Below are 23,173 nucleotides of genomic sequence, written 5' to 3'. Positions count from 1 at the left end.
GCTTCAACATGATGTGTAACAAACCTCAGTTTCCAGCAGCTCAACACATGGCTTCCAAACCTCACAAAGGTACACTTTTCATCAAAGAACTGCTTAAGTAACTGAACACATGGCCCACAAACTTCAAGCAAGTTTTAACTTGTTCCCAAAAACTGCTGAGTCATTTCAAAATTGGTTAGCACATTTTTTACACAAGTATAAACAAAAATTCTGCTCATTTTTAGGGATTTCATATGCTTCAAACTAAATTGGGTATAAAATATTTTCCCCATAGGGGATTTCAGGGGATTTTGGATATGTTGTTCTGTAAAAAATTTGCTATCTAATGATACCAAAATCAACTTTCTTCGAATTTTTTCCAGGTTCAATCCTATTTCTACTGAACTATGTTGCCGACACCTGAAGATATACTAGTGAACATTTAATCCCTACTTCAGTCTATATACTCATGGCTGAATTAGGGAATAAATATCCACTAGTATAGTTTCACTTTCCTTGTTTCACTACTTTTCTTTCTATTATTCCTAATTGAACTTAAATTCCTAATTTATCCTTGTACTTGTTTGTTTACCTCCGGGTGAACACATGCATACCGCATCAAAGAAGGAACAGGACCACACTTAATATTTCGTCTGAATGTGTGCCGAAACTATCAGTTACTGAAAAATGACTCATGGCTGTTTCACTTTGTTTACAGTATTACAAATTAAGAACAGTACAAGATACATCTTTTCAACCAATCTAGTCACTTCAGAAAATACGGACGATTCCCTTCATAAATGTAGGGAAACTTACTACAAATTGACACCTTACATTGTCAGGAAAGAGAAGTGAGACACAAAGGAGGACAAAGGCAAGTCCACGATGGGCGCATTGTATGTACTGCAACAACCTGTCAGACTGAAGTGACATTTCCCCTAGTCTTTGCTATTAATGAGTTATGCTTGTCTGAAGGCATTACAGTCAGGAAGAAAATTCCATTAAATAGTTTTTTAAAATTGTAGCAACATATTGGAAGTATTTCAGGTTGTACTGAAGGTATTTTTGAGCTTGGTTATACCTAACCAATACTGCCAAGCCACCTTGAAGGTATTGTGAGGCTGGTTTCTGGTCAATATTATTTGTGAGAAAGTGCAAACCCCTAATATACAGTACCAGAGGAGGGTGGAAGCAGTTTAAGCAATGTTATGCAAAAGTCTTGATTTTTGGATGGGCTAAAATGTGTGGACGATGTACATAACAAAGTGTGGCATGTTTAGAATATACGTACATACTATATAGAATCACTACTGGTGAAAATATTTCATCATTTTGCCTACGGAACTAACCACTATTACAACAGACAGTACACCATCTTAATCATTATATGAAGCACAATTGAAAGAGCTACTAACAATTCCTAGCAATCCCCACCATTTACTGGTTTTTGTATTTGACTATTGGGATTCATGTGATAGTCCAAACAAACTATACAATTAACATTATATATTCAAGTAGCACCTAAAATGCTTCCCCCCTCCTCTAATAGTACTGTATGATAGTAGTAGAAACATATCGAGTGTCAGAAAATTGTATGATATAACAAGTTTTGAAAAGAGACTGTTATTTAATCATGCATTGAATGTAATTAATTACTTACAATGATTTTAAGAACTGTAGTCTTTCTGTAAAAGAGTGTTTAATACAGCTAAGCAGTGTTTGCTTTCTTCAGCTATACTTTTTAACTTCTAAAGTACCGTACGCAAGGAAATTTTGACGTCAAAAAAATTTGACGAATTTGACGAATCGGTTTAATTCGTCAAATTTAAATTCGTCAAATGTTTATAAGCGCCCTTAAAAGTACAGGTTTTGCCTACAATTTCTTGATTTTCGTCAACATTTTATTCGTCAAATCTGCTGAAGTCTGAATTCGTCAAATTTTTCTTATGTCAAAATTTCCTTGCGTACGGTATCATATTACATTCAAATACACAGCACACAAAGAATTGAATAGATTTCTCAGTCTTTACACAACATATGCCATATATTGGGAATCAATTGTGGATGAAAAAATTGCAAATTTCACAATGTTAGATACATTTGTGAAAATTTTCTCCCATCATGATAAAAATAAAACCTTTTCTATAGTAGCCCTATAGCTGTAACTACAACACAGAATCTCCAGCTCCTCGCACAATTCATGCCCTAGTTCAGACATAATATTGTGTACCACACTCTTTTAAAAGTCTGCACAATATCCGGCTGTATAATGATCCATATATGTAAATCCTCGTAAGACCACTATAGTTATATTTTGTTGCAATTCTGTTTTATCAGCGCTTATATGTAATTTGATGTCTCCATCTTTACTATAGGCTTGTCATAATAGCTAGCTACCTAATGAATGTGCACGCGCTGTGTTGTCAATCCTTATAAGTACACATTTCAATGCTAATCATTGGCTGCCACTGGCCTTAACACATGGATGATGATAATGACTGGAAAAACAGAAAATCAACAACTATGATGTTAAAACTTGTTATCATGATTGCTGCTCACTTAGCTACCATTTTCCTTAACTGCTTCAATGATTTTTTCACACCTGGCTGAACATAGTAGTCACTAAGCAGTGATTATATTTAATAGTTATAGTTAGTTACTATAATCTGCTTTTTTTGTTGTAAAATAATTGTCGTATGCAAAACTTGACGAAATTTTTACACAAGATCGAACTACTCTAATAGAGCAGTCATTCACAAAAATTTGCTTGCACGAAAATAAAGTGAATTACGGTAGTGAGAAGACTAAGAAAGTTGCTCTATGTCATGTGGGCTAGGTAAATTATATTGCTACAAGTTCCATCAGTCTGCTACCGCATATAACACATAAGACTGTATCTAGGAAAGTCATAATTATTCTAGTGTTAAAATCATTGAAAACCGCACCCTTTTTTTCAAAACTGGCTGTTTTGGTGTGATTTATCACCTACTGCATGTTGATAACACGTGGGCAAAACTAATCAATATAGATGAATAAATTAAAAATTTCAAAAGGAGAACAGGGATCACCATGAAATAAGAAGGCTTCGCTGGAGCGTGATAACTCAGGTTCTAAAGGCAGGAGCGACTCGTCGGGATCACCACGTTGATGACTGATAGAATTAAAGCATGTGACATACACTAGAGTACAAGCATACATACGCACGTGTTCTAACTAAAGTACATTACATAATTATTCTAAATATAGTTCACAGTTCTAGACAGCTGGGGTGGTAATGTAAACTGCAAACCCTTCTCCTCTGTCATAAGATTTTAGTTACGTACATGCTCCATAATTTTGAGATGAGTCAAAATAGGGACATTACCACCTCAGAAAACCCTTCTTGTTTCATGGAGCAATCCCTATTATCCTTTTGAAATTTAAATTTTTATCCATCATACAGTGTTTCGGTACACATGAAACTGATCAAATTGCAATGTGCATGCAGAGTCTCCTAATGCGAGTTAAAATTTATTATGCTAGTAATAGCTGTCGAATTCAACACAAACTTTGGTGTTATCAGATACACTTTACTGCATTATTAGGTGTAAGAATAAAATTTTAGCCCCTAGTAGAGGTCATAGTAAAAATGCGTCTGGTATGGTTGGTTGTATTCAGTAAACTAAGCTCAAGCGTGGCCTTATAACAACCTGAGATAAAATATCTGTGATCAAGTTTTCTAATTACATGACTGATTGATGCTTTCAGAAGGACTACAGCTATACCTATTCACTTTAACAAACATTTTCTTATTCGGTAGAGATGTACACCATGGTGTGTCAGTTGAATGTAATGTGTGTGCTATGGTCATTTATACCTGTTGCTTGAACTGTTTTCCCTTTTCATATCTACATTATTTACTTGTCAATGACATCATCTGATAATGTCCATGTAGAATGTAATTAATTTTCAAACATTTTGTAATCTCATGGAATACCCTAACAATTTCCACGATTGAGCATTATAAACAAGTGTCATGTATTGTAATCAGTAGTGGCTCAATACATGAAATTAAATACACATTTTATTTGGCGAGAACTCACCAAGTAACCAGTTACATAGGTTACAAGGTTACACAACACTATTAACAAAATATCACTTTTAAATAGGTGGTTAAATTAACATGACCTGTAACTATACTGTAGTACCACATTGTCTTCAGTATATATTATAATAAATCATGTTTTATTGTAAATGATTTTAATTGATTTAAGGTTATCAATAATAAGTTTACAACTGAAAGATAATTTTTGTGTCCTCCTCAGTCTAACAGAATGTTGTGTACTCAAAAGATAATGTTATGAAGTTCTACATAAAACTAGCCTAGTTAAGGTATTGTGCAACTGGATGTATTGCAAAATTACAAGGCTGTTGCTTGTTCATGATACCAGAGGAAAAGCTAAAGACAGAAGATAATTCAACAAATTACACCAGGGGTAGCTAATCATTGTTTGTCAAGACCATAAGTGGTTTATGTATTAAATATTTAGTTATATAAAGTACTTGAACAAGAGAATCAGGGGGGGTAGGTCATGACGCATTCAAGCCCACGTCCACTATGAAGTGTTAGTTGAAATAGTTTTATTAAACGCTGTGATACTACCTGTTGGAAGTACTAGATCGTACATCAACTAATCATCTATAATTTATTGTTACTGTTGGCGTGAAAACTGTGACTGCCATGCATGTCATTACCATAATGGCTGGGTTTATTTGATCAAGAATCACACCGTTGCAAACAACAATGTAGAACTGAAATATGTATCGTGCCCCATCGTGCCACTTCCTCTACTTTTTGTACAGAGGACTATTGACTCACATAATTCAGACATGAAATTCTTTCAGTGCTTGTACAATATTATTCACATGGGCTTGTCCTACCCCCTGCAAGAGAATCGTCACTTGAAAATCCTATTAAACATCATTTCAGGCCAACAGGTGCCTTTTCACATGCTGCAGTACACACAACACATGTATCATGGACACTAAACAAGTGTATGGGAAGTAAGGAAAAAATATAAGCTTGTAATGTAAGGATCTTTACACTAAAGGGTGCTTACACAAAAGGAAATCATCACCTGATGTCAAATTTATCCCTACTTTTGCATAATTAAATATTTGCAGAGTCAAGATTGTAGCACCAGCCATTATTGAGTTAGGTAATGTGTGCGTAGGTGATGCCACATGAATATATCACTTTTGCTTTAACCTATTAAGGATCAGCATCATGAGAAAAATGAAGAATACCGATTGTGAGTGTGCAGGAAAAGAAAACAAAAGGATCTATTTGACACCGTACCGGCATGTTTCATTTAGTATCCGTGCCAGATGCATCTAAGTGAGTGTCATGTTGGTGGATAGTGCATGTCTTTCTACAATACCACCACAAATTCCACATTGTGGTCAGCCTGTAAACTCACAAGTGTCCTCACCACCAAACATGTACATGTTGTGTGACCATTTCATCAAACCAAATAATGGATACTGCTTCAATCATTGTAATAACAAAATTTTAACATGTGTACATGGGAATGAGATGTATATACACAAATGTACACTTTAGTAGCTAACACTATACCACCATTTAGTCAATGTATATTATGTTGTCATCTCTTAGTAAATGTGACATTAGTTTCTTTGAAATTCTAATCAAGTGGATGTAGTTACATATTAACCAAATGACTTTTCTTATTTATTTGTGTTTGTTAGAATGTCCACTGTGTGATTGTATTAGTCTATAGGGATGTACCGATACCACATTTTACATACATCCAATATCGATATCCGATATTTATTGTCCGCCGCTATTTCCGATACAAGTTTTCTAATGAACCGATATCATATACACAGCCGATACTTTAAAAGTCAAACCGATATGCATTACAGCATAATAGAGTATGTAGCATGATCACTATGGTTGTGTTAAATTACTACAATTCATATGCTTTTCAATGTTTTCAACAATGTACTCCTTTTATTTGTTGGTACTTAGGACTGTTCATAAAAAGATTTTATGTCAGTGTAAATCGTAGAACAAAAAAACAAACCAATCACTAAAAGTGGTACAAAAAGCCTAATGTGGGATCTGAACCCAAGCCTCCCCATGCTAGGTAAGAACTTGACCATTTGCCACAACCTGACCATTTGACAACTAAGTCACTTTGGCCAATAAAGCACTTTTCATGGTACTTATACTACTTTTAATAGTGCATATAACTTGAGTGAAATGTCTGTATTGTAGACTTGAAATTGACCGACACCGATACTCGTGATACTCGTAATATTGGTATTGCTATATATTTACTGATTACTTCTCACCCACTAGTCCATTATTAATGGGATGTGACTAACTCAATTCACAAATTCCATTGTGGCATACACTGACACATCTGTGGTATGTAAATACAGGGAGCCAGAATATCTTCATATCAACTTCTGTAAAGTGTAAAAAGTCCCAAAGACCACTAGTGGCTTAATCCCACAGCAACATAAAGTTTAGGCATGTTTATTAAGGCTTCGAGTACAGCACAAGTGCTGAAAGTCTGTAGGACACCTAGGCCTGGTCATACAGTCTGTTTAAAGTTGTTACATAAAGTGTGTGTGCTGCCATGTGAACCTAAAAGGCACAAATTGCTTCCTTTTACAAGTTACATAAGGAAAAATATACCCTAGTTGAGGTCAAGATCTGTCAACACCCCCACACCACTCCATGGTGAAACTCACAAATGCCAGTCAACTATATAGACGTAGAGACCTTGGATCCTGTTCTCATCATCCTGAAGTAATTGAGACCTTGGAATTACAGTTTTTTAACTGTGACATAAGCCAGTACCCTGCTATAGCACCACCTTCTGTTAACACAACCTAGGTTATTCATTGCCACAAATTACTTTACCAAGAATATGACCGGATAGACAGTAGACACACTACCAGGAAGAACACAAGTGACCTGATACCAAGAATTCTAAATTATGAGATGAATATAATATCAACTCTTATACATGCCATGTCCTGACTCAACATGCTAACTTGCCAGTATTCATTGTGATCTGCCATGCATGTTGTAGACCTGTCTATAGTCAGGAGTCCATGAGCCCATAAGGAGCCCAGAAGTCCACATGTTGTGCCTTGCAGCACTTATAATTGACCCATACTGTAGTAAATGAATTTATTAACCGTTTTCACTTTAGAGCCTTAACTTGCTAGTGATTTTTCGTTTTTGTGTTGTTATGGGATACGATGTGTTGCAGTGGTTTACCTTCACCTTAATTTTGTACAGTGTACAATGTACATGTGTTTCTAACTCATGTATACTACGCAAAATTGAGCTGATCTACTTAGCAGGCATGACATGATGTGTCTCTGAGAAATACCCATTGGTTGTATGTATTTTAATGAAACCATCACTACTTTGCAATAACAAAGATCTATATAGTATAGATGAGGTCCACAATGCAAAGAACAGTGAAGAACATGTAGAACACAGTAAATGCATCATGATATTCTTTATGGTATTCATTTGTGTTACCACAGATTACTATACTACCACAAATATTACTACCAAGAATACAGGCAGAGTGGACTAAACAAACCATACCAAGAATTACACTTAATGGACAACAATAAGTTAATACCAAGAATTTTAAGCTATAGGTTATTAAATGAATACTATAATTATATTTCAGCTCATTGAGATGTTCACACTATTCGGTATAATTATTTGTCATGTCTATCATCATTCTATGGGCTGATGTCCAGTAATAATACATCTAACTTTTACTGCAAGTAACTTACTTATGAATTATTCTACTCTTTAATTCAGTACACTGGACACCTTAGTATCATGTACAGTTAGTTTATCAACTTGAATATAACGCAATGAAATATTACAACTACTCAAATAGAGTATATATTAAACATAGTTCTGTTTTTCTGTGTAGAAAATCAATATTAAACTTTGCCCAGAGTTGCAGGTGTAGATGCTAGTGTTGCTAAACTATAAGAACATTGAATTATTAAAGAATTCTCTGGTGCGTGTATACATTATTGTGGGAAGGTTGAATATGCTTCTGGACCTAGATTTCCTTCTTTTCACAAAAATCGCTATAACAAAAGCCCTTTACTCAATTACCTTGAAATCTGGCACACTTAAAGAACATGTAAATGTGAATTCACATACTGATCTGATAAAAAATTTGCAGCATGAACACTGCTGCTGACAGATTTTAAACATCAAAATGTAGTATATTTCAATTTCCATGATTCTATGGACGATACAAAGAACTACTCTAGGCGAGAGTAAATGACACTCCATTACTCTTAGTGATAGTACCAAGAGTTCATAATATACAGAGGGAGGGAGAATATCCAGCGTACACTGTATTACCTGGTCAAAATGCACTGTGTTCAAAGATTGTGCAATGACTATCAACCCTCCCTATATATAATGAACTCTTGATGAACACTCTACACATTGTATAAGTTAACACTGTATATGTAACAGCTATGTACAGTACATGCAAAAATACAAGAGGGGAACAATGTTACAAACCAGATTATTTACACTATATAAGCATGTGACTATAGGCTCTTAAAAGTAATAGCACACTTACATGTAGTTGTGAACCCACGTTATAACTCTCTCCACTTTACATTGTGGTTTATGTATGGTGATGATGTCTATAGGCATCACTATACAGAGACAGAGGAAGGTGAAAAGGTTGGGAGGGGGGTTAAAAATTATTTTAGCTGACACTTGTATGGAAACTGGAGGCTTGTTCATGGTTGCAGTGATTACAAATGTGTGCAAAGGGGGTCTGGGGGCATGCTCCCCTAGAATTTTTTTGAAAAACATTGGTGGCACTCTGCAAAAGTATAATAAATTAAAATCTTTCATGTATGACATACGTACATTCCACTATATGATATATAGCAGCCAGTTTGGAAATCATGGCGATATTTAATCACACGATACATTTGTGATGTCATACAAAGTAGATTGTTGGGGGAGCTCTGCCCCTCTCATCTGAAAGTTGGGTGGTTCTAGCCCCCACCTTCTGCTGCCACTGCTATACAATGATGCTGTACACTCAAATATCAAAAGAAGAATTCTGCTAAAGTACGAGTATTTGTGTGACCGTTCAATTAGAGTACAGTTTATACTGCTCTAATAGTGGATCATGATCTTTATACAGATTTTCTTCCTTGTAGCCAATTGTGGACACATTTATACTTGCTCCCCCTCTGGATATACCCCATGAGAAATCAAATGTGAAGTCATTCAAGTCAGTTACGCTATAGAGTACTTACACTACACTTTTCTTTATAGCTACTGCTAAAAATTAGACTGCAGTGTGCAATTGTGGACAGCACTCACTGTACGCACACAGATATTCCTATCATATAAGCTGCCAACCAGAGAAAATGGACATAATGAAATACACAAAACCACAAACAAACTTCTCAACTGAGATGGTTCTGTGAAACTGTTTGTTGGACAGGCTTACTAAAACAGCTACCCATTTTTTAGTAATCACTTGTCAACCACTAGTCGATTACTGATGGGATATAACCAAAACATTATCGTGTGGTGACAATCAGGTCACTAGAATTAATGTTAACTGTGGCAAAGCATTGCACATATTGTATAGTAGCTACGTATATGAGTTCTGCAAATCAGGAAGTGATAATGTTAATAAGTGTCAGTGGACTCTCCCACTATACCACATGCTGTGACATTGGTAGTACGCATTTAATATATAGACAGTAAAATAAATTACTTCTACTATGATTGAGAACTTGTGGCTGGCTTACAAATATTTGCAGGAGGCAGTGTATATTTGCCACTCTGTTCCTTAAAAATACCTCAAAAAATACTATCACTAATGTAATTTTCTTCTTTTACATATGTACCTACGTATATAGACCTTTACATGTACTTAGCACACGGACAGGTACAACGTGTATCATATATCCACATGCAGCCACATGTAGCTAAGTGATGTAGAGCTCAAAATAACAGCCTGTCATCTGTCATTTCTGACCCAAAAATTTGCCACAATGACTGACCAGTGGTCTGGGATTATGACCTACCAAAATCAGCATTTAAAAAGGCACTGCGTATGTAAACTGCTACTATTATGTACCAGTGGCAGACCATGTTGCATGTCGGTCTGTCATTTTGGCAGATCAAGTAAGAAACCTTATATTGAGCACTGGTGATGTATGCTAAAGTGCGTGTTAATTTTCTATATGACTATGTGATACTTGCACAGGAGTATATATTGATAGCTAATTTGCAGGAAGTGTGTGCATACACATATATAGTTAAGTTATACTGTAAACTTCCAGGATACTTATATATAGTTATCATAGCTATGTACACTTAGCTACTGTATGTATACATGTATACCGACTGATATTCATTTGCTGTAGAGTGCAGCATGCCGAGGTGCATGCAGTCTACAAAAAAAAAAAAAAAATGCTTCTCTTCTGCATGGCTGTGTCGCTCGTGCTGCGTTATGTAGATTTTAGGTACTGTAGCTAGTTAGGTCTATAGTACCTGCATACTAACTTGCATCTACGTAGCAGAGCCGGTCACTAAAATGCTTAGAATGCAACTACTCACATCACTAACATCAAGAGTAAACAGTGGAGGAAGGATTGAGTCCCATATATAGCCTATCTCACGCGGCATTCTCCTATGACTGAACAAATCAATCGTTAAGCCCCATACTCGGCCCCATAGCTACAAAAAGAAAGGGAAAAAAGCACGATGTCATATTAGTGGGTAACGTGACGTAATACGTAAACGTAGCTAACGTGTTTTTTTTTTTTAAATCGTGCTACTGACCGCACGTACGCATAAGCAGTGACCGTTATTTACGAGGCGTTCTTCCACAAACAGGTCAGGCACACGTATAGAAGCTGAAAAGGTGGACAATTATAGAGCCTAGAAGCAACTTGTTTTTATGATATTGTTGAGACTGCTCAAGAGACTCAAGTTATAGCCTTTGGAGCGTTCAGTATCAGTAAAACTGAGCCTGATAAGTTAGCTATATTGCTGTGATATAGCTATTAAGGTACGTAAAATGTATGCATAGCCTAGCTAGCACATATATAGCCTGTATGCATGTGAAATTGTCGTGTACTAGCGACAGTGTATACGTACGTATTCCTACATGCAATGAAAAGCATATATACTTAAGTCAGTTATGTGTGCCAGCCAATACAAGTCCCATTTACTAAACTAAGCTGTAGCTGCAATATTGAACTTATCACAGTCCGACATGCATACAGAATATGAAAAAGAAATAATTATGAACTACTGTTACTAATATGCTTTTGTTTTATGCAATGTCTGGCCAAATTACGCAGCTTCAGGAAATGATTGCTTTGCTTTAACTGAGCCACTGACCAGTAGAGAAGATAAGAAGATTTGATTGTGTTTGTGTGCGTGTGTGTGTGTGTGTGTGTGTGTGTGTGTGTGTGTGTGTGTGTGTGTGTACGTGTGCGTGTGTGCGTCCTGTGTGCGTCCTGTGTGCATGCGTTCTGTGTGCATACGTTCTGTGTGCATGCGTGTCAGTGCATATCTAGTAAATGTTAGCTAGGGAAACAAATGCATGTCTCACACAATGGGTGAAGGTCCAGGTGGGACTTCGAGTGCCCACACCTTCACCTGTGGGACATGTAGTCTTGCATGCCAGATGGTTTGTGTTGAGACGGCAAATAAATTTATTTGCCACCCCCACACAAACTGTCTGGCATGCGAGACTATGGGACATGGTACAGCCTCCTGCAGGTTACAACTTCTGTCCCAGGAGGATTTGCCCTGCGCTGACTCATAGCACCTCAGTAGTACACAGGTCCCCCAGTGCTGGTGCTGGTTCACTGGGTAGGTGTGATCATACTAGTATGGTAGCCAAAGGCTTTGCTTTTGGTGTGTGTGTGTGTGTGTGTGTGTGTGTGTGTGTGTGTGCGTGTGTGTGTGTGTGTATGTATTTGTTTTCTGATAATCTTTTGTAAAGTTCATCATACATGACAAAAGTCTATGATCATATAACTCTTGTAGCAAAAGAGAACTTACATACACCTGAGTAAGCTAGATTTTGTGCATCAGTAACAGTGTATGTGATATTGCTATACATATCTTGGTTTGGAGATTGTCTTCCTCTAGTGAAGTAATTGGGGTAGTAAGTTAATGACCATGTACAAAGAGCAGTGACTGCAGCTCTCAGTGCCATTTTATTACAAATTGAACTGATAGATATCTAGATACGTAAATTGGCCTGTTATTATATGAAGCATATACACTATTGGTGTAGCATTGCAGGTAGACATTGAATGGACACTCAGTAGCAATGCTGATTGCACACACACTTGGAGTTCCTGTGGAAATTGTGTACTAAAACTCAAGTATGGCGATTTACATAGCTAAATGTATGTAATATCCATCCATTGCTGTTGCTGATCTGAACTAAGAAACAGGATATAGAAATGGCTTGGTGTTGATAAGTGTAACAATGACTGTGACAACTTCTTACTTTGTAAACACTATTAAAAATCTGACAAAATGTCATGCGTAAAAATAGCATGCATGCTGTTAGTTTAGCATAAATTTTTTTATGTTTACTAATTGCGATCATTGTATTTAGTTATTGTGGTCAATAAAATTAATCTTGTCCAGTTTATTATTTTATTACTGCTGTGGAAACTCCTCCATGCCATCTGGTTGAAATGTCATTGTTTTTATTTTAGTGACTACTTTCTTCGATTATATAAAATTACTTTAAACATGATAACTACCGGTCAACGGCAAGTTGTGTTGTGGTCTCAGATCAGTGATTGGTGGCATTAACTGGTTCACATCTGAGGCAATGTTGGTGGTTTCCGGGTATTACTGCTGTGCATATCTTCATGATGATTTTCTCCAGTTAACTATATATATATCTATATAACTAACTGGGCTACCAAAGCATAATAATGATATATGTTGTACTGGCTTTGAACTGTGTATTAGGGATAGGTACGCATACATGTTGTATTTTTAACAGGCAAGAGTTCTAATGAAACTGAAGTATTTACAACATGGAAAAGGCTAAAGCTCCCACCACTGTAGAATCATTGGAAGTCGATGCTTATGTTGTAGATATTAAGAGTGAAGAAAATCCATTTGCTAAAACTCTTGAAAATTCTGATGATGACAGTAATGTCTTTTGTCAACATAAGTATCGAGGTACTACATCTAGAAGGATGAGGCGTACTGCCGATGAAAAAATAAGGTAGGTATGCAACTTGTGCGAACTGTATCCTGAATGTGATTAAGTTGTTATACTATTAGACGAAGAAGTTTAAAACAAGCACAGCTGGCACTTCACCAGGAGCTCCAACCCTACACACACAAAAGACCAATTCTAGGAACTATCCTGTGTACCGCAACAGAGGAGATAAAGGTTAGACCACAACATGGAGTAGAAGTAGGTGACGCAATGTTAGTGGCTGGATGTTATTGACCACACTAATTCTAATGTGGTAGCCCACAGTCATTCCTGTGGAACATAGAGAATTGTGATACAAAAATTTCTTTAAATACACAGTTAACTTTGGTAGCAGTATTCAAGGCTTCCAGTATATGTAGTACTTAAACCATATGGTACTATTTCACACCAAATACATTGCTATGTGGTGACTGGAATGATGTATGTAACTTATCACTGGAATGATGTAACTTATGACTGGACAGGGGCTTGGCCAGGATTTTCTGGAAGGGGGTTCAGATTTGAAGTGCATGGAATGTCTTTGGGGGAAGGCTTGGGACCACGTTTGAATGAAAATAATATATGCGCAAAATGTGCTCTTAGGCAGTGACAATAAAAGGTCCTTGCTAGCTATTTGTGCATCTAACTAAAGCTAAAACCTACACACTGCAGTTTACAGAAACTATAAACCTGTTGTAAACTATTACTAACTAATCTTCACTTCCTGACAGCAAAAACTAGCAGCCACTTCAATTTCCTAGCACATGAGAGCCCTCCACATTTGGTCTCTTAGTTGGCAATATTTGAGACATCATGTGGCAGCAACATGTGACAAACAAATAAATCATTCATTGTGAAACTATTTACAGTTTGTGCTAACCTGGCACACGTATAACACGACCACAGTTTATTGCAGCTGCTGCCTTGTAATGATGTCTCAACCGACTAGTGCAGTGCCATGAGTCCCTCTAATTGAGATAATTGTTCTTAAATTTCTTATAGTGTTTGTAGCATGTGTACTAAGTGATTTTAGGCACATAAAAAGTCCTTTGGAACCCTTTATTTGGACCTTGTCAATGCAATTATTTGGTTACATGGAAACCATTCAATACTCTATTAGTTTAAAGTCCGGATCTAGCTAGTATTAGACCAGTACAAAGCCTGCTGCAGCTGCAACAAAAAAACCATATGAAGCAAATTGTTTTTTCAGCCTGGCAGTAAACACAATGACTGAAAATGCTGTTAATATATCAGTGTCAATCTACCAAACAACAAGTTGTCTCTGCAATACTGATTAAATTTGATCACATTGCAAGGATAATTGCTTGGTTTATACATGGAGATTTCAATAATTTTATTTCCACCTGTAGCCAATTAAAACTTCATCATTCAATAATTTTTGCTATAAACAAATGGAACTGTGTGTAATGGAAATGTAAAACTTCAATGAAACCCCTTGAAAATAGCATTTTCAGTCATTTACTACCAGGCTGAAAAAACAGTTTGGCTTTTTGTAGGCTTTGTACTGGTCTAATACTGGATCCAGCCTTTAAACTAATAGGATATTGATTGTTTTCCATGTAAACATAGTTTTAATGACAAGGTCCAAAAATTAATTGCTTCCAAAGGACTTTTTTGCGTATGTGCCTTCCTTTCTAAAATCACTTGGTACACGTTCTGCAAACCCCATAAGAAATTAATTTAGGTGCTTTTGTCAAAACGTGAATGGTTTTATGGCTTAGGCACTGAACTAAACAGTCCATCACCATTCCCACCATGCATCACATGCACAATTGATCACGTGATGCATTACTTGATTCATCAATGATTCAGTGATGTGACCCTCAAAAGGTATGCAAGTAGCTACGTACCGGAGAGTTCCAGGGCTGTAAGATTTGGTGTGATTTTTGATTTTATAAGCTTCTGCCTCTGAAAGGGAGTTCATCCAAACAACCCCCCTGGTAGGCTACGCCCTTGCTGGAATGATGTAACATATGACTGGAATGATGAAACTTACCACTGTAATGGTGCAACTTTCTGTGGTAGTATGCGATTCAGGGGCGTAGCCAGATGATGCAAGAGCCTAGGTAATTATATTTATAGCAATTCGATATAGAAAAAATGCATACGTACCTTAGCATGCAAAGCACCAACCTCAGGGGGTCTGGAGGCATGCTTCCCCAGGAAATGTTTAGACCCTCTGAGATTGAATCTGAGAGTGATTTTAGCAGTCTATCACAGTATTAAGGTGACTGCTGTAGTAGAGTATCTCGATTTAGGATACCACCTTAAGAAACTTTAAACATTATTCTCTCTGTGAATATAAGGCTAGTTTTAACAGTTTATTAGATTAACTATTATTGCTCATATTTTCCTGATTGCTATTAGGGTGACTGCTCTATTAAAGTATCTCAATCTTGCTCTCTGTTGACACTATACAAATGAGTTGCCAAGTAAAGACATTATATAGGCTTGTAGTGTAGCATTCTATTGTTATTCCTATATTATAAGGCCATATGATCTGATCGACAGGTACAAATATGTGACAAAATTAACTACATGCATAAGAACAAATTGTTTAACTCATAATCCAACAAGTGAATGAGTTACAATATAATACTCTCAATAGCAGCTTGACGTATTATTTTGAAATACATCAAGTGATTAGCCAATAAAATTAGCATTACACTTGTTTGTCAAGGTCTCTTGACAAAAATCTGTAATACTAATCTTATTGGCTAAAATAGTGTGGTGTGTTTCTATTGGAAGTACATGTCTGATTTGACAACTAGTGTTACCATAGTGATAGATGCCCCATAGCATAGCAACAATATGGTTGTTTAGCAATGGTTGCTAGTTAATCATTGCTAAGGTAAATGTCACCTTGGGACCATAGCAATGGTTGCTAAGTGTGATTAGTCTTATTTATGTTGTTTAGTAACAGTTGTTATAGTTGTTGGATTAATTGTGACCCAGTCTGGGAAAACCGGTCTTATCGCCAATGTCAGCAGATTTGATTTTTCACCCAGAACACAAAGCTACATGAATAAACTATCTAATTTTACAATCAAAATCAGCTAAACTTGAGTGGTCCGGTTTTGCTGGCTGCTTTTCCCAAGCCCAGTGTTGATCCGTATGTGCGGTGTGGGGCTTTAATGGAGCTCAGGGGATGGCTGTATGTGGCTGTACAGCTCCGTGGTGTTGGATAAATACTTCTACTGTAAATTTCCTTTCATTTTAGCCAGTTTTGAGACCTCAATGCCCCATAACTTTGCCTAGTTCATCCCTACACCTTCCTTTTCAATTTTTTGAACAGCCTCTTGCCCTCCTTCCGGGCCCCCGCCTCCCTCCCCTTTTGTAGCTCGCCTGATACAGTCAACCTCGGTTCAAAAACTATCTAAAATGGCAGGAAACTTAGTTGTTGGCTACTTGCACAGTGGATGCTCTGGAAGGTAAGGAATTGGTGCAAAACGTGTGAAATTTTGGTACACACAGCTTCAACCATTGGTGAGCTACAACACACTAAATACTTAAAACTGGTATTTCTCGATACTTTTAAATAGGCAATAAGACCGGTTTTCCCAGACTGGGTCACAATTTGTAATAGGACGGATGGCTGTGGTATTCAGGATTAATAGTTCTTGCATTGTAAACAGAAAGGAAATAGTACTTAGCTGAGCACTGTTTCCTTCCTGCTTACAATGCGAGAACTATAGCTCTATTTCCCTTCCTGTTTACATTGCGAGAACTATTAATCCCGAATACCACAGCCATCCATCTCATTACATTTACTAATAGTCAATTAATCTCATCAGTGGATGTAGCATTTACTACTTCTTTGAGTAGGTTGTCATATGGCTCAACTAGTAACCTTTTCATGTGAAAAATAAATCAGATTTGCTAACTATATCCGTTCCTTGTGTATACACTACTGATTTCCACTGATATAATATACGTAGCTCTGCTGCCACACTGCTGGATCTACATTCTATGCATAGATTATTATCTTTTTGAAAGATAGTAATTACACAAGCCTTTTGTTTAAGCATGCACATTGTTATGATTCTTCATTAGATGAACACCCTTGTGAATGGTGCAACAATCATTATTTTTGGCATTATAGCATCACTCCTTATTCATTGAAAATTTCAATCCTAATGCATGCCTTACCTATACTGGTGTCTACCTGAAAAAGTACGACAATGACCAAAATTTCATTATTGTTTCTACCAATACAATGTAATAATGCTACATTCCTTTTTGTTCCTGGTTATGATTATTCAAGATGCTTTTAAGAACCTACCAATGAATTTGATGTACCATTTCAATGTTGCAACAATTTCTTGCCTTCAAGTGTATTTAATACAAAAACATTTTATATTGTGTATTTGCAGGAATCAGTGTTAACAACACTGATGCTTTTAATGTACTGCAAAGTTGTTTTCTAAAGTCAACAGCTAAGCTTCTTGCATGTACAGATGTCATTTTGTGACGTTGAAAATTTCATATAATAAGGTATGCTCCATTAGAGATTGTGTGTGTGTGCACGTTCAAGCGTGTGTGTGTGTGTGTGTGCGTGCGTGCGTGCGTGTGTGCGAGCGTGCGTGCGTGCGTGCGTGTGTGTGTGGAGCATCAGCCTTTTAATCAAAACTGAAGTTACAGGTTTGATGTCCAGTTATGTAAAGCCGTTGTTGCCAGAGGCGTAGCCAAGGGGGGGCAAGGGGAGGCATTTGCCCCCCATCACCATAGTGGTTTTTTTTTAAAAACCTCCATCACAAGCTTACCAATATTAAACTGACACGCAAATGACTATAAATTATGTGCGCTACTACGTGGTACTACCAGGGGTTGCTAGTGAATGCGCACACACAACATTCAACTCGCTCGTGAATCCACCGAACGAATATTAGAGACACACTTCTATATTTAGCCTAGATTACTCACGTGATAGAGCATTTTCGAATATAAAGAGTGACCCGCTCAAAGGACTTTGCTGCAGCAGGAGTCACAACTTACAAATGACAAAGGAGACCAGATGCTAAGAACCTACTGCCTATGAGGTCATAAAGTGTTAAATGTACCAAGTTTATTTTCTCGAGTCGATCACACTAGATCTTTGTACGGCAGTGCTGCCAGTGTAGTCGGCCTATTCCAAAAGGGCGGTTCTTCAGAGCCCCCTGGCTACGGGCCTGGATCAGTCACAAACTTACAATTTCTGCTAGCAAGAAGGACCGGTGGGATTTCATGCAATACGTGGCATTTGAATTTCGCCGAGTGAAGTGAGTGAAGATGTCATCCTGACAGCAGTGTGCTAGGACTGCAACACAAGCTGTGGCTAACGTAAAGTAACTTGTATTAGCACTAAAATATTAACAATATAGCTCTACCGGACTGTGGATGAATTTGTTGGAGTACAGTTGTGGCACGTGCGATGATGCTCGACGAATATACCTCCATTGAATCATTGATAAAAGATAAGCAATCAGTACTGAAGTAGTTACGTAGCTAGTTGTGTGAGCTGTAATAATACAACACCGTATGTTGGCTAGCCCACCATTGGGTCATTATCCCTTTTTGCAATCATGAATGATTTTGAGCGTTTCGTGGGGGCATGCCTGCCCCTCCATCACCTTCTGGCTAGCTACGTCCCTGGTTGTTGCTTCCTTGAGCAAGAAAGTTTACCCACATTCTACCCAGTTGTATAATGGGGAGCTGGTGCATGGCCTGGTGTCAACTGGGGAAGCAGCCCACCCAGCTGTAACATCAATGAGTATCTGTTGTTAACTGGAGAGGCAAATGCCTCATCTCACTAAGTGGTGTTAGGGTCATTGTGGAACTTTGGACTCCGGAGCCTCTCTCTGTAAGAACTCCTATGGGTTACTAGTCCTGATCCAAGTGGGTTTGCCTGCACAGGACTCAAGTGTTTGAATGGTGCACAAGTATCCCAGTGCTGGTTCACTGGGCAGCAATAGCTGTGTTTCACATGGCTGCGTTTCACATGGCTGCTGGAGGGTTTGCTTTTGTGTGTACGTATGTACATACGTGTGTGTGTTTGTGTGTATATGTGTATGTGCATGTGTGTGTATGTGAGTGGGTGGGTGGGGTGTGTATATATGTGCATGTATGTGTGAAGCAGCACAGCCAAGTGATTGGAGCATGCATGAGCCTGGAAATTGCAAGGCTTCTGCCCAGTGATGCTTGGTTACTGTTGTTTGCTTGAGCAAGAACTCCACTCAGCTGTATTAATGGGGGAAATGAGTAAATCCATGCAAATACAGCCAAGCTGTATAAAAAAGGATGTGGCCTTTGAAAAGCCTGGGTGAAAAAGTTGTGAAATCAAAGGTGGTGGCCATGAAATAGCTGTGAAAGGAATAATCTAAGTCCCCAAGCGCCCTAAATGAAGGAAAAAAATTAAGCCGATTTTGAAGGCTCAAATTTCACTATAATTGCATTTAGCAATCTTGCTCAAATTTGGTATGTGGAATGCTGAAAGTGGAGTATAAAAATGGTTCCAATCGGTTCCAATCCAGGAAGGGAGGATGGAGCTATGTATATATGAAAATTGTGTTTTTCTTCCTGTAAATATACTCACGGTGTGGTGTGCTGGCGAGCAGTGCACAGATGGCGCACCAGTAGGTGTTTAGCTACATGGTGGCCAAAAGCATTGCTTTGTGGGACTGGGATGTTCTTATGAAAAATTCACCAAATTTGAAGGATACCAAAAGCTTTGAATGTATTATAGTCCAGTGAAGCTGAAAGCAGAACATACATTAGTCACAGCCTTATCAAGACCACCTGCAATTGTATAATTTGCCACAGAGCCAGAAAAAAGAAACTTTGAAAGCATTAGTTTAGAGAAGTGAAAACGAATATCTGTTTGTGTGCATGGTCAGTATGTATTTATGATGAAAGATGTATAGTTTGTTGTTGACTTTAATACTTTAGAAACTGAAACATATCACCGAAGAAAATGAGAATTGCTTGTCTACATTGAAAAAAGAAAAAGACTGCCTTACAGAAAAACTTCAAAACTTATTGTAAGTGATTGATTGGAGTCATATACATGTAGCTAAGAGTGGCGCATGCCTAGACTGCATGTTACTGGGGATCAAGTCACCACTGAGTCTAGGAGTTTTGTCTCTGCATTCTTCATGTTTTAGTTCCATGTTTCTGACTTCCTGTATTCACAGGCTTTAAGCCCTAGTGGGATAGCATTCACAGAACAGAAATTATTTGGTAAAATGTGTTACGGTATAGTGTGCTAATTAATTTATAAGTTACCCATCAGCTTTTGATACATGATGTTGGCTTTGTGTTCATATATTTTCACTACAGAGAGAAATTTTCAGGAGATTCAGAAACACACAGCAGCAGTGATGGTAGGATTGGTAGCGATGATAGTCATGAAAATGATGAATGTGGTGAACATCAGTCAATGTGTACATGTGAGACGTCTTTAGATGACCTGCAGAGTAATGCTAGTGAGCAACATGTTGAACAAAACCAAACAAAAGATTGTGGTCGAATGGTGGTTGAAGATAATCAAGGCAATCAAAGTAAATTCTCTATAGGACATATCAATTGTTTTATATATGCTATCTGATATTTTATTAATATACTGTATGTAAATATTTCTAATAACATCATCATACAATAAACTCCAATTAAAATCTGCTTAGAATTTTTTGCCTTAAAAGGTAACCAGATTAGATGTGTAGATTTTACTATGGCTGCATGTGACCTGTTATTTCTCAGCATCTCCTAGAGGTATACAGATTTTGGCTGTAAAAAATATCTGTGATCCAGCTCAAAGCCAATATCTGGTGTGGCCAAGCCGGCTCAAAGCCGATATCTGGTGTGGCCAAGAATGAATGATAATGCAACTAATTGTGGAATATTACAAAGGACTACATTATCACAACACTTGCATACAAATGTATTTTGTTTACGTAAGGAAATAACTTAACACCCAGAATTATATATGTATATATTAGCGTATATTTCTCCAATAGATTGTTGACAAATACTCTAATAGAACAGCTACTCCCTACTGTTAAAGGTTTCATCAATAATTTTTTTGCTAAAAATCACTACAAGCAACACAAGGTATTATAGTTTCATGTAACAGTCAAAAATTGCAAAGTTTGCGTACAGCTGAAGCAGCAATATGTCTGCTTTGCACAGATGTTCATTTTATTTTCTCAGCTCAATACATCACTTAAGTATTGGAGTACAAAATGAATTTATGTAGAAATAGTAAATTCAATGGTAAATATTTACATAACTTTTAGCAGTTTTTATGTAAACTGTAGTCACCCATTTATTTATTAAGGCTTTACAGCACAAATGCTGAAGGTTTGTAGGACACCTGGTCCTACAGCCTGTTTCATTAAGTGTGTTTGAAAGTTGCAGAAAAGAGAAAAAATCCATGACTGTACCTAATTTATAAGCGGCCTTGATCCTGCAGCCATTCAATTTGTGTTCAAACGCTTACAGGAGTATGCCAGGTGGTCAGTATGTTTTCTCCTTGTCAATTTTATGTATGTAGTACATCCTGGCTGAGAATTTAAAACCCTACTTGAATTTTGTAGTAAATGGAGATTTTCTGCTTCCAATATCACAGTGCAAATCAAGCGGTGGTTTCTCATTATGAGTTTTACATTGGTACATGCCATATGGTGCATCCCATATTATACATTTCTGCTGCTGTTGAAATGTCTAATATGGGCAACACTAGCTAATCACAATACTCAAACTAAAGAGTGTAATAATTTATAATCTCCACATGTTAGATTTATAGACCTGCTCCATGATACAAGGATAAGAATATGCCTATGCCTTGATTTATGCTCTGAGGAACTGTCATTAAGCTCAATCAAATTGCTTGTAAGTTCAGCAAAGTTTTGAGATATTTTATGCTGCCAACTTAACCCAATTTCCAGCCAGTAGTACACTAACCTGACTACGTTTGGGATATTCTACTATTAGAAAACCAACATCATAATTCTCTTTGATATAAGTCATCAGTTGATCCCCAACTATCTTGTAGACATCCTGTTTGCTGGACTTTTGGATCCCTTTAATTTGGGGAAACCATAATCCTTTTACAATTTGTAGTGTAAATACTAAATTTGTAGCTACTGCTTGGAAATAACTTATTACTGTATGAGCGTAATATTTCTTTCTTAACAGAATATCCTGCCACTGATTCTAACCAGTTGCTGACTTCTACAAATCCTTTATTCCCTTCTCCACTCTACTGTGCAACTACAGCACAATTGACTGCATTGCAGGCTCAGTCCATTCAACTGGCTCAACTACAAACACTTACAAACCCCATATGGCTGCCACCATTTGTCTGGCCCAATCTAAACAGTTTATATTCCACTGCTACCGGAAATCAAGTGAATGGAACTAATAGTTTATATGAAAAACAACACTTACAGGTAGTCAATGGACATGAAGAAGGATCAGGAAAGTACTCTACAGCAGTTAAATGTAGTGTTATTAAAACAATAGGAAAGGTTGACAACAAGAGAAATCAGTCCTGCACATCACCAAAATCTAAGGCACCAGTTATGAATAAGGTGCTATAAAGTACATACAGTATATACCAAGTGCAGTTTTAGTGTGATTGAAGTGTATTTGTATTGTAACCTATTGTATTGGTCACACACCTTTTATTTACATAATGCATTTGTGTTTTCTTGGTCATATGGTTCACTGATAGAAAGTCAGCACTTACATAAGAATTTATCAAGCATTGTGGTTTGTATTGACTACTTGTTCCATGTAATGTATATAGTAATGTACAGACAGTATCTCTACTCTTTGAAATCTTGCTCGTGCCATTACAACTCTCACTTAGGGAGACTGAAACACTAGTAAACAAACTTTTA

At 37.1% G+C, this 23,173-nt stretch overlaps 1 protein-coding gene across 4 annotated transcripts; it reads left to right on the top strand.

Annotated features, from left to right (window-relative positions):
* The first annotated feature begins 10,893 nt into the window (after positions 1-10,893).
* Positions 10,894-23,026, top strand: LOC136266949 (uncharacterized). 4 transcript variants are annotated; one of them, XM_066061995.1, is made up of 7 exons: positions 10,894-11,099; positions 12,342-12,432; positions 13,071-13,298; positions 13,358-13,469; positions 20,220-20,311; positions 20,610-20,830; positions 22,467-23,026. In XM_066061995.1, the coding sequence occupies exons 3-7, from the start codon at positions 13,105-13,107 to the stop codon at positions 22,868-22,870; spliced, it is 1,023 nt and encodes a 340-aa protein (XP_065918067.1). In that variant the 5' UTR covers positions 10,894-11,099; positions 12,342-12,432; positions 13,071-13,104; the 3' UTR covers positions 22,871-23,026. The 4 variants fall into 4 exon arrangements, with proteins under 4 accessions (XP_065918067.1, XP_065918068.1, XP_065918066.1 ...); XM_066061996.1 differs by lacking the exon at positions 12,342-12,432 and having other exon boundaries at positions 10,894-11,067; XM_066061994.1 differs by lacking the exon at positions 12,342-12,432.
* Positions 23,027-23,173: the final 147 nt, after the last annotated feature.

This window comes from Dysidea avara, chromosome 9 (assembly GCF_963678975.1).
Source record: "Dysidea avara chromosome 9, odDysAvar1.4, whole genome shotgun sequence".
Taxonomy (NCBI): domain Eukaryota; kingdom Metazoa; phylum Porifera; class Demospongiae; order Dictyoceratida; family Dysideidae; genus Dysidea; species Dysidea avara.
This window is presented reverse-complemented; position numbering and strand designations above follow the sequence as displayed.

What these genes read in the sequence shown, in the direction of transcription:
- LOC136266949 (XM_066061996.1), top strand. Translation starts at nt 13,105, where the DNA reads ATGGAAAAGGCTAAAGCTCCCACCACTGTAGAATCATTGGAAGTCGAT. An exon ending in ACTGCCGATGAAAAAATAAG is followed by an intron (nt 13,299 to 13,357) that starts GTAGGTATGCAA and finishes TTATACTATTAG; the next exon opens with ACGAAGAAGTTTAAAACAAG. An exon ending in GAAAAACTTCAAAACTTATT is followed by an intron (nt 20,312 to 20,609) that starts GTAAGTGATTGA and finishes TTTTCACTACAG; the next exon opens with AGAGAAATTTTCAGGAGATT.